Here is a 12580-nt window from a genome sequence, read left to right as displayed (position 1 = left end):
CTGGTGTCAGCGTTTATTGTTTGAGTGCACTGGCGGTCTCCAGTTTCAAAAAAATATATATAATCAGTTTAACCAGTTCAAGGTTTATCAAGTATTAAGCAACATATATCCACACTGGCTTTTCGAAGAGAATACTGAAGAGCTAAGCTTACTGCACGGGTATATGTAGGGTGACGTCAGCTTTGAAATTTGACTCCGTCTCCCATCTGCTGTCAGGAGAGCACAATACCCATTGGTCCTGAGTCCATTTGTCTACACTAAGGAAAACGAAATTATCAGGTAAGTAATTTCTCCAATATGGTAAAACATGGGGATAGGGCATTTTTAGATATCTTAGTGATAGGAAGAAGTGTTAATCCTGGGGGAATTCTGCGCTACTGCGGAGCGCATAATTTGCATAGAATTCTCCCCCTGCACGAATTGCCAAATTCTGCGCAGAAAATAGCAGAGGAGACCCTGGCATGCTGCGAATGGAGCACGTGCCGTGGGACGTGCTCTGTTCTCAGCAAAGATGAAGGCCCTGGCTCGCGGCGAAGATGAAAGATCCCCGTGTGCCGTGAGAGAGAGACATAGGTAGCCTGTGTGAGGGTGTATGTGTGAGAGAGAAAGGGAGCTTGTGTGGGTGTGTATGCAAGAAAGAGGGCCCTGTATGAGGGGATGTGTGTGCGTGCAAGAGAGTAAGGGAGCCTGTATGAGGGTGTGTGTATGTATATTAGAGAGAGGGAGCATGTGTATGAGAGAGGGAGGGACAGAGGTAGCCTGTGTGAGGGACAGTACTGAGAACGGGGTCAAATTCTGGGACTGGCAATAGAGTGGAGGGGAGAGATACTGGCAGGTGAGGAGTTGGGGGCCTGAGAGGGCAAAGTAGCCAGGGAAGTAGGGAGAGTGAATGGAAGGGACACTCTTACAGTGAATTTCCAGGGAAATTCTGCTCAAAATATTTAAAATTCTGATTCGTTAAGTAATAACTTTTTCTCTATTAATTTAAAATGTAATTACTTAAAGACTGTCATGTAAATTGTGTTATTTTGACCATTATAAAGTTTGCAGAATTTAAAGTTTTTGTGCGCAGAATTTTAAATTTTTTTGAGCAAAATTCCCCCAGAAGTAAAGTGTAAAAGTAGCTTTATGAGATTCAGAAGTGAAGGGGAGGCATATGTAGAGGCTGACAAGAAGAAAGCTGAATTGTTTAACAAATATTTTTGTTCGGTGTTCACCAAGGAAGTGCAGGAGTAGGATCAGAGAAGGTGAACACAAATAAGATTAGAAGCGAGGTAAAACTCAATTTCCAGAAGACTGAGGAGCTAGCTAAAATAAAAGTAGATAAAGCAGTGGGGGCCAGAAGTGATACATCCAAGGATATTAAAAGAACTTGGAGATGTCCTGGCAGCTCCCCTGGCAGACCTTTGCAATGATTCTTTAGAGTTGGGAGTAGTTTGGAGAACTGGAGACAAAAGTAGGAGTAAGGTTAGTCTGACCTCTATGGTGACTAAATTAATAGAATCACTGCTAAAAACAGAGGATAATGTGATTTCTGGAATCCAGTAGATTTACAAGATCCAAGGCAGAATAGTTTACCAGAGGTAGGTGGTATCAGACAAATCTGATCAATTTCTTTGATTGGGTGACCAGCAAGTTGGATCAGAGGATTGCACTAGATGTAGTATACTTGGATTTCAGTAAGGTCTTTTGACATAGTTCCACAAAGGTGGCACAAATAATACTGAGTCTCCTTGGTCTGGGCCCTAACATGACTGATTAATTAGAAACTGGTGAGTGGGAAGCAACAAAGGATAACAGTAAATGGAGTTCATTCCAAGGAGAGGGTCTACTAGTGGTGTGCCACAAGCCCTTTTCAATATTTTCATAAACAATATTGTGGAAAGACTTTTAGGAAAGGTTTGCCTTTTTGCGGGTGATGCCAAAATCTGCAACAGGGTAGATACCTAGAAAGGTGTGGAAAGTGAAGGATCTAGCGAAACTTGAGGATGATCTTGAGTCCGGCAGCCAAGATTTTAAGCTAAAAAAAATGCAGAAATGCATTTTGGCTGCAAAAACATAAGTACAGCACAGGAGGTGAAATTCTAAGTGCAAATCAAGAGCGGGATCTGAGATGATCGTATCGGATAATCTCCAGGTGGCCAGCCAGATGGTTGGCAAAAGCTAGAAAGATGATTGGGTGCATAGGGAGAGGAATGGTCAGCAAAAAACAAATGAGTTTATATTGCCCCTTTATAAGTTCCTTTTGAGACCTCATTTGGAATACTGAATATAATTTTGGAGACCGCAGCTTGAAAAAGATATAAATCAGATGGTCAGTCCAAAGGGCTGCTACTAAAATGCTCAGTGATCTTCATTCTAAAGTATATGGGGACAGACTTAAAGATCTAATCATGTATATCTTAAAGGAAAAGTGGGATAGAGGAGATGCGATAGACACATTTAAATACTTCCAAGGTAGCAATGCGCAAGAAGCAGACCTCTTTCTATGGAAAGAAGGTTCTGGGATGAGGGGTCATGGGAGGCGGGTGAAAGGGGGTAGACTGAGGAGTAATGTAGGAAAGTACTTCTTTACTGAATGGATGATGGATGCACGGACAGCTGTCCAGTGGAGGCGGTGGAGACAAGGACAGTGTCTGAATTCAGGAAAGCATGGGACAAGCATAGGGGATCTCTGAGGGAGGGATTGTAGAACTGAGTATTTGGTGTGGAAGGGCGAACTAGATAGGCTGTATGGTTTTTTTTCTTTTGTCAAGCTTCTATACATGTAAAATGGCATTTGTGTGTGTAAACTTCCGAAATCAAATGGTGCAAACTAGTATTCTAGGACAAATATGGGAAATTTCATTTGATCAGTAAACAAATCAAAGGAACATTTTTCCCATTCGCATCATTATTACGTTGGCCACTCTCTAGCCATTCAGGTACAGTAGCTGGCTTTAATTGTAGGCTACAGAATACTAAATATGAAACTGCAGACCCATTACTGAGTCTCTTCTGAACTCTGGGCTGAATTTCATCTGGTCCTGGTGATTTGTTACTCTTTAGTTGGTCAGGTTGTTGTATTGCATCTTCCAGTTTTACAAAGATTTGCTTCCGTTCCCTCTGAATTTCATCATTAAAATAACACTTCTAGTGTGGGTATCTCCCCAACATTGTTCTCAGTAAAGACCACAGCAAAGAAGCCTTTTAGTTTTTGTGCCTCTTTTACTCCTTGGTCATCTAGTGGCCCAACTGACTCTCACAGGCTGCTTACTTTGAATGTTTTATTATTAGTTTTTGCCTCTATGGCACCATCTTCTTAAATTCTTTTGGCCTGTCTTATTAATGTTTTATGTTAGGATGGGTGGGACTCCAAGTGCAAACAGCACTTCTGAAAAGACTAACCTGTATGAAAATCCAAATTTAGGCACATGGGAACCGCTATTGAACAGAAAATTAGCAGATATGTTAACAATCAGATAGCAAGAACAATTCTCTTTAAAAACTGCAAGAAATAGCTATAACAAACCTAAAAACAAAAATGTCACTTAGAATCATTTTGCTTTGCAGCCTATTAGGCCAGGTTATGTCAGGACTGTTGTCATAGTATATTATGTTTACTAGTAATTGATGTTTCATATGAAAACTTTAAGTGTAATTTGATTTTCTATTTTTGAAGCTTAAAGTGAGTGGGAAGAATCTTCTGAATGTGTGCAAGCTCGTATTTAAAATTAGCAGAAGCGAGAACAATGATTTGCTCTTCCAGAAGGACAGCCTGTTTGGTGAGTGTCCTTGATATCCAGCTTCATAAATTCCTAATTTATGCTGTTCCCGCCTTATAGCTAACAGGATAGAAGTAACCAGAATGTGGCGTTCATTCTGAAATGTACAACAAAACTGTTTGATCTTGAAATCTTATCAGTACTCGAATGTAACTCACCTTGAACTGCAAATGAACAAGCATGAGTGCAAGCTAAATAAAATAAAATGCAGAAATTTACTTTCCCGTTAGAAGCAGGAATAAATCAGGGGCGGGAGAAAAGTTATAAGTCCGTGACTCTGGTGGTGTTGGTGCGATTCTGAGATGATGTGGGAGAAACAGTACCACTCGCCATGCTTAACAATGCAGATCCATTGGAGGAGTGTTTAGCAAACCGCCAAAATTCCTGCATTTAACAGGACATAGGTGGGCTGTAGAAATGGCATGCAAGAATGGTTTTCACATTCTAGATCTTGCATTAAAACTCAGACTTTGATCATCCTGAAGACTGCACCAGAATCTATATACTGGATGATAATTGCTGCAATCAATGATTTTGCTCTTTCTGCTGCTTGCTATACTTGTCTCTCTTAAAAGCTGAAACCACAGTCAAAACCTTAGAGTATAATAATGTGAATCTTTATACTTAGCAATGTTCTTTGTACAGATTCTTTGTTGGAAGTACTGAAATCTGAAGAGCTAATTGCTAACAGGGAAGCATTTTTATATTGTCTGGGCACCATCAAGTTCCTTTCTGGAAATGCTGAACTTCTCAAAGATATACTTGCCAAAGGTGCAGTTGAGACTCTGGTGCACCTGATGAAGCAGATCAACAATGCCTTTAAAGAAAGTCCCGCAGATTCCTCCAGTTTGGGTCACCTTTCAGTGCAGGTCAGTAACCTCTTGACTTGCCAAAATATGTAATACCTTAAATGTGCTTAGCCCAGGATCAGTGTAAGTGGTGCTATATGGAAAAATGCCTACTTTGTTTGCTCACAGTGTTCTCATGTGCGGAATGATGATAAACTATTGCAGTGCCTTATGAATGAAACAATTTCTTATTAATATTCCTTGATGCTCATCTTGTATGACTTTTGATGAAATACCAAACTATTTTGGTAGCCTTTCTCTAGAACATCTGTATGATTTATATCCCTCCAGAGGTATGTCCTTCCAGAACTGGACATAGACTCAGGCTGTACCTCCAGAGGATTATAGACAGAGTGGAGACTATACAGAGAAGGGCAGAGTCTGCACCAAATCCGTAGGAGATGAGACTTAAGGATCTAAATATGAATACTTTAGAGGAGAAGAGAGACGGGAGATATGATGGAGAAGTTAAAAAACCTGAAAAATATTAAGCATGTCCAAAAGTTAACTTTTTTTTTTTTAATGTAAAGGATATTCTAAAGCAAAGGATCCCAAACCTGTCCTGGGAGACCCACAGGCCGTCATGTTTTCAGGATATCCATAGTGAATATGCATAAAATATTTGCAAGATATGGAAGCTGTGCATGCAAATTTCTCATTCAACTGGCTGGGTTCTTCTAGGACAGGTTTGGGAAATACTGTTCTAGAGCAAAGAATCATATGAGGCTCATGGGGAGGAGGGTAGACTCAGGAGCAATGTTGGGAAATATTTTTTTTCATGAAAAGGGTGCTAGATGTGTGGAGCAACTCTGAGTGTGTGTTGGAGGCTAAAACAATAATTGATCTCAAGAAAGCATGGGATAAGCACAGAGGACCCTTATTTACAGAAAGTGAAGAGAGAGTGGGAGCATGACGTCATGACACACAGTGCTCTTTCTAAACAATTGAACAACAAGAGTTGGGACTAAAAGAATGAATGGCAAAATGAGTAATATGAAGCATGCTTAAAAGTCCTAGCAAAGATGCAGGCACTCAGTAGCCAAATTTGCCTGTCAGGCTATGGATAACCATGTGTTGATCAGGTTGGTAATGGCAGAGCATTGTCTGGAAAGTCTACATTAGATTTAGGTTTTAGATTTTTATATTCTGCTTTTCAGCACTTCAAAGTGTACATCAAAGCGGATTTCATTCAGTTACTTCCCTATTTCCCTATCCCCACAGGGCTTACAATCTAATTTTGTACCTGAGGCAACAGAGGATAAAGTGACTTGCCAGAAGTTCAGCCCACAGCTCTGCTAATTTTGGTAGCTACTTAAATTATTACAAAGTTTTGAGGTTAAATAAGAAAAGGGAGGGATGCTGGGTGTGAACTAAGTGGGGGATCTTGCATACTCAATCACTACTACATTACTTAAAGGGATAGATATTCAAAAACCATTTAGACAGATAACTGAAAAGTCACCTGTCTGTCGGGGGCGTTCCTTGGCTGGGGAGGAGAGAGGTTCTGCTCCATGGAACTTAAATCTTTTTGAGACATGCTGATAAAATCTTTTTTTTTGTAGTAATCACTTAACTATTACAATAAAATGTGTTAATGTGAGAGAGCCAAGGTCAGGCAGCATCAGGGATTTTGGATTTAATAGTTTCAACGAGGTGAGTCTTTAAGTGGGACTTGAATAAGACTAGAGAGATATGCAGCAAGATATACCTGTTCAGGAAGGTGCCGCAAGAGTCGAGAATTAGCAATGGAGGAGAAGGGCACAGATTGAAACAGCTTGTCCAACAAATGGAGGTCACAAGGAAGGGATGTAGAGGGACATGAGAGGGGAAGAGGTATCATGGAGCTACAGAGTGAATGCACTCGCTAAGAAAAACATTTGAACTGAATGCTGAAGCAGATAGGGAGCCAATATAGAATCGTGAAAAGGGGGAAACAATGTTGGAGAAAGCTAAGTGGGAGTGCTGAGGGAGGACAAGAATACAGCAGAAAAACTAAATGAACTCTTTGCTTCGTTCTTTACTGAGGAGGATGTTGGGAACATACCCACACTGGAAAACGTCTTTGATGCTGGTGATTCTGATCAACCAAAGCAAATCTCTGTGATAATAAAAGATGGATTTTGAGTTCCTGGACCATGGGATGGTCTTCCAAGGACTGCTGAGCAAAGATGGTGTCCACCTATTGAAAAAGGGGAAGTGTATTCCAGAACAGATTGGCAAACTTACTGAGATGGACTTTAAACTAAGATAAGAACATAAGAAGTTGCCATACTAGGTTAGACCAAGGGTCCATCAAGCCCAGCATCCTGTTTCCAACAGTGGCCAATCCAGGTTACAAGTACCTGGCAAATACCCAAACAGTAAGTAGATCCCATGCTACTGATGCCAGTAATAGCAGTGGCTTTTTCGTAAATCAACTTGATTAATAGCAATTAATGGATTTCTCCTCCAGGAACTTATCCAAACCTTTTTTTTAAACCTAACTATACCAACTGTCCTAATGACATCCTCTGGCAACAAATTCCGAAAAAGAATTTTCTCCGATTAGTCTTAAATGTGCTACTTGTTAACTTCATGGAGTGCCCCCTAGTCCTTCTATTATACAAAAGAGTAAATAACCGATTCACGTTTGCCCATTCTAGACCGCTCATGATTTTAAGCACCTCTATCATATCCCTCCTCAGCCGTCTCTTCTCCAAGCTGAACAGCCCTAACCTCTTTAGCCTTTCCTTATAGAGAAGCTGTTCCATCCCCTTTATCATTTTGGTCGCCCTTCTCTGTACCTTTTCCATCACAACTATATCTTTTTTGAGGTGTGGCAACCAGAATTGAACACAGTACTCAAGGTGCAGTCTCACCATGGAGCGATACAGAGGCATTATGACATTTTCTGTTTTATTCACCATTCTGTCTTTTCATCCATCGTTGGGTATAAGCCCTCATGTAAATAAAACATTAAACACTTGTACAGAAATGGCGAAAAAGGCAATATCAGGAAAGCTATGTGAACTAATGTCCATAGTATCCAAAATAAAGTGCCGGATCTAGAGGCAGTTATGGAAGCAGCTGACATGGATGCTGTGGATCTCAGATGTGGGACTTGGAAAACCATGACTAGGATATAGTTATTAAAGAAGGGCTGGGTAGAAAGAAGGGGAGGAGGAATAGCACTATGTAGAAAAAAATATATATTGTCACAGAACTGCAGGGCTTACGAGGTAAGGGGCACTGTGAGTTAATCTGGAAAAAGGGCATGGAACATCCATTTATATTGGTGTGATACACAGACCTCCATCACAGAAAGAAGAAATGGATAGAGATTTAATGCAAGATGTTCCCTTCCCTTCCCATTCTTATACAATTCTCTAACATCCTCCGCCTGCCACCTCTTTACCCCCCCATTCCAGTCTACTACTCTCGCCAAACCGATCTCCCAGAATGCATCCAGTTTTTACAATCCCGATTCTTCATCACTGCCTACCATTGATAGGAAAATCAACCAGGCAAGCACAACACCGCAACCTAAAATCCCTCACTCCAATGCTGATTACACCGATCACCCAACTTCTAGGCCTCACCCTATTTTCGCTATCATTATTCAACGCACAATCTCTAACCAAGAAATCACTGATTCTCGCCGACTATCTCTCCGACACTAAGCCCGATATATGCGCATTAACTGAAACATGGCTTAAAGACTCAGACACAGCCATAATAAACCAACTACCGACGCTGACATATGACATCTTCTCACTCCCCAGACAGAAAAAAAGGGGAGGCGGAATTCTTTTAGCAACTAAAAAAAACTTAAGATTCTCTCAACACCCAGTCAACTCGTACTCCAAACTAGAAATCGGCTTTTTCACTTCAGACCATCTTCAAATTCTACTTGTCTACGCTCCCCCGGGCCTCCTGGAAACAGACGCATCTCCTATGGTGGAAATAGTCTCAACTCTCCTCAACTTGGACGCCCCAGCCATTATCCTAGGTGATTTTAACATGCATGTAGACAATCCCACTCTTACTACCAGCTGTGAAGCCTTTCTCACAGCCCTCTCAGCAATGGGATTCAAACAGATAGTGAACAAACCGACACACAAAGCCGGTCACACTCTTGACCTTATCTTTGTTAACAAAGACATCTATCCTGCATCGCTCCTCAATTGCAAGAAAGTACCTTGGTCAGACCACACTCTTATTTCGACCTCATTCTCACTGAAAGAATCCAGCACCCCCCACGTTCCTTCACCCACATTTCTTTACAGAAAATCTTGCTCCTCAGAAGACCTTAAGAACCTCCTGACCGCTCAACTTCCCCTTATAGACCTCACCGACCCGAACACGGCTCTCTGCTCTTGGAACAAAATTACAGAAGATATAGCCAACAAGCTCTGCCCACTATCTACAAAAAGGGCACACTCAAATGCTTCCAAAAGACAACCTTGGTTCACCAATGAACTTAGAAGGCTAAAACAATGCTTAAGGCAGAAAGAGAGCAAATGGCGCAAAGCCCCATGTGCCAACACACTCTCCGCCTACAAATCTACACTACACCAATACAAGTCCTCTACTCTAAAATCAAAAAGGGACTTTTACGCCTCCAAGATCCATAACCTGGTCTTCGATGCCAAAGCACTCTTTGCCTACGTATCTAGCCTTACCCAAATCAACCCCCTGAAAGTTCCTAGCAACCTAGCACAAGCTAAAGCGGAAGAACTAGCTCTATTTTTCCAAAACAAAATTGCCAGCCTTCTAACACAGCTGCCCTCCAATACCACCTCATACTCGACTTCTTTTAATCTCTACTTCAAAAGCACCCGTCTTGAAGCTTTCGATCCTATCTCCTCCACTGAGATACAAGTAGCATTAAGGAGAATGAAACCTTCCTCTCATCCTACGGATCACATTCCTATGAAACTCCTCTTGACAATTCCAGACTCCATTTCCAAAATTCTGGCGGACATCATTAATTGTTCTCTCTCCCAAGGACTCTACCCAGAGGACCTTAAATTGGCTTCTCTCAAACCACTCCTAAAAAAAACCCAATCTGGATCCTAAAGACCCAAATAACTTCCGCCCGATCGCCAACCTGCCCTTCATAGCAAAACTCATGGAAAAATTAGTGAACACTCAACTTTCAGACTACTTAGAAGATAATAATCTCCTGTTCCCCTCCCAACATGGGTTCCGCAAAGCCTTTAGCACAGAATCACTCCTCATTTCCCTGACAGACTACCTCATTATGGGCCTCGACAAAGGACAATCATTTCTACTGATTCTAATGGACCTCTCGGCAGCGTTTGACACTGTCAATCACTCCATCCTCATAAATCAGTTGGCGGCAATAGGAATTACTGGCGCCGCACTTAATTGGTTCAAAACTTTTCTCAATAACAGAGGCTACAAGGTTAAAATCCAAAACAAAGAATCATCACGTTACAATTCAACTGTAGGAGTCCCACAGGGTTCATCTCTGTCCCCTACGCTCTTTAACATCTATCTCTTACCGCTATGCCAGCTCCTCTCCAGCCTCAATCTAAAACATTTTCTATATGCGGACGATATTCAGATAATAATCCCTGTTAAAGACACATACTTGAAAACACTAGATCACTGGGAAAACTGCCACCAACAAATCAAACTCCTCCTCACTAGTCTAAATTTAGTATTAAATTCCTCCAAAACCGAACTCCTGCTCATCTCTCCTGAGAACAGTAACATCACTTCCACTCACCCTGGCATCCCACAATCCACGCAACTGAGAGACCTTGAAACATAGAAACATAGAAATGACGGCAGAAGAAGACCAAATGGCCCATCTAGTCTGCCCAGCAAGCTTCACACACATTTTCTCTCATACTTATCTGTTTCTCTTAGCTCTTGGTTCTATTTCCCTTCCACCCCCACCTTTAATGTAGAGAGCAGTGATGGAGCTGCATCCAAGTGAAATATCTAGCTTGATTCGTTAGGGGTAGTAGCCGCCGCAATAAGCAAGCTGCACCCATGCTTATTTGTTTTACCCAGACTATGTTATTAGCCCTTATTGGTTGTTTTTCTTCTCTCCTGCCGTTGAAGCAGGGAGCTATGCTGGATATGCGTGACGTATAAGTCTTCTCCCATGCCGTTGAAGCAGAGAGCCATGCTGGATGTGCGTCGAAAGTGAAGTATCAGGCACATTTGGTTTGGGGTAGTAACCGCCGTAACAAGCCAGCTACTCCCCGCTTTGTGAGTGCGAACCCTCTTTACTTCTCCCCTGCCGTTGAAGCAGAGAGCTCTGCTGGATGTGTGAAGTATCAGTTTTTCTTCTCCCCTGCCGTTGAATCAGAGAACTTTGCTGTATATGCATTGAAAGTGAAGTATCAGGCTTATTTGATTTGGGGTATCCCGTCCGCAATGTCGCTCACAAAGATATTGAACAGGACCGGTCCCAACACCGATCCTTGCAGTACACCACTTAAAACCGCTCTCTCTTCAGAGAAGGTTCCATTTACCATCACACATTGTCTTCTGTCCGTCAACCAATTTGCAATCCAGGTCACCACCTCGGCACTCACTCCCAAGCTTCTCGTTTTATTCACCAGTCTCCTGTGCAGAACCGTATCAAAAGCTTTGCTGAAATCCAAGTATATGATATCGAGCGCTCTTCCTCTATCCAATTCCTTGGTTACCCAGTCAAAAAAGTCAATCAGATTTGTCTGACAGGATCTTCCTCTGGTGAATCCATGCTGCCTCTGGTCCATCAATTCTCCGGACTGTAGATAGTTCACTATTCTCTCTTTCAACAGTGACTCCATTACTTTTCCCACCACTGAAGTGAGGCTAACTGGTCTGTAGTTACCAGCCTCCTCTCTGTTCCCACTCTTGTGAAGAGGGACCACCACCGCTCTTCTCCAATCACTCGGCACCACTCCTGTTTCTAGGGATCTATTGAACAGGTCGCACAGCGGTCCCGCCAGCACATCTCTGAGCTCCCTCAGTATCCTTGGATGAATCCCATCAGGCCCCATGGCTTTGTCCACTTTCAGATTCTTTAGCTCTTCCCATACATTATCTACTGTAAATGGATTTTCCTCTGTTCCGCTTCCCTCCAGTTTCTTGTTGTGTAGAGATGGTCCTTCTCCAGGGTCTTCTTTAGTGAACACAGAGCTGAAGTATTCGTTTAATATTTCTGCCATTTCTTCGTCTCCCTCCACACATTGATCATTTCCACCTTTATGTTTCTATGTAATGCGGCAGCACGAATATTAACAAACACCAGAAGAAGAGATCACATCTCCCCTATCCTAAAAAGCCTTCATTGGCTGCCAGTGCACTTCAGAATTCTCTACAAATCCATCTCCGTTATCTACAAAATCATTCATCAACATACTTCTATCGACCTGCAAATTCCTCTCCTCTTACACAATTCTTCAAGACCTACCAGAGATGCATATAGAGGTTCACTCCAGGTTCCTCCAACCAAAGCCACTAGACATATTACCTTGAGAGATCGGGCCCTCTCTACTGCCGGTCCCCCTTTATGGAATTCCATCCCCCCAGACCTAAGACAGGAACCCTGCCTCCCAACCTTCAGGAAGAGACTTAAGACTTGGCTCTTCAAACAAGCTTTCCCGGACTCCAGCTAATGTCCTTCAACTTCTAGTTCTATAACACAACCAGCTCATTTAACTGTTCGTTGTAAATATTTAAAATGCTATTAACCTTTTCTTTTTCCTTCCTCTCCCAGTTTAAGCATCCCTGTTTTTTGTAACTGCTTTCTTCCGCACTACAGTTCCAGTTTGTTTTTTCTTTCTATGCACCACTGTTTTAATGTAAACCAGCATGATGTGATTTTATCATGAATGCCGGTATATAAAAACCTTAAATAAATAAATAAATGTTCACAAAATTGCTATGAAAGGGGAGGTGCTACTGCTAGGGAATTTGTCTGCCGATGCTGATTGGGGCATACTGGCTATGGTGTCTTCT

At 42.0% G+C, this 12580-nt stretch overlaps 1 protein-coding gene across 1 annotated transcript in view; it reads left to right on the top strand.

The window, feature by feature from the left end:
* ARMC2 (armadillo repeat containing 2) overlaps positions 1-12580 on the top strand; it is a 367472-nt gene that overhangs the window by 265581 nt on the left and 89311 nt on the right. Inside the window, exons 9-10 of the mRNA XM_029595303.1 lie at positions 3662-3764; positions 4410-4633. Of these exons, the coding sequence (XP_029451163.1) occupies positions 3662-3764; positions 4410-4633 (327 nt within the window). The remainder of the gene's footprint in view (positions 1-3661; positions 3765-4409; positions 4634-12580) is intronic.

Source organism: Rhinatrema bivittatum, chromosome 3 (assembly GCF_901001135.1).
Source record: "Rhinatrema bivittatum chromosome 3, aRhiBiv1.1, whole genome shotgun sequence".
Taxonomy (NCBI): domain Eukaryota; kingdom Metazoa; phylum Chordata; class Amphibia; order Gymnophiona; family Rhinatrematidae; genus Rhinatrema; species Rhinatrema bivittatum.
This window is presented reverse-complemented; position numbering and strand designations above follow the sequence as displayed.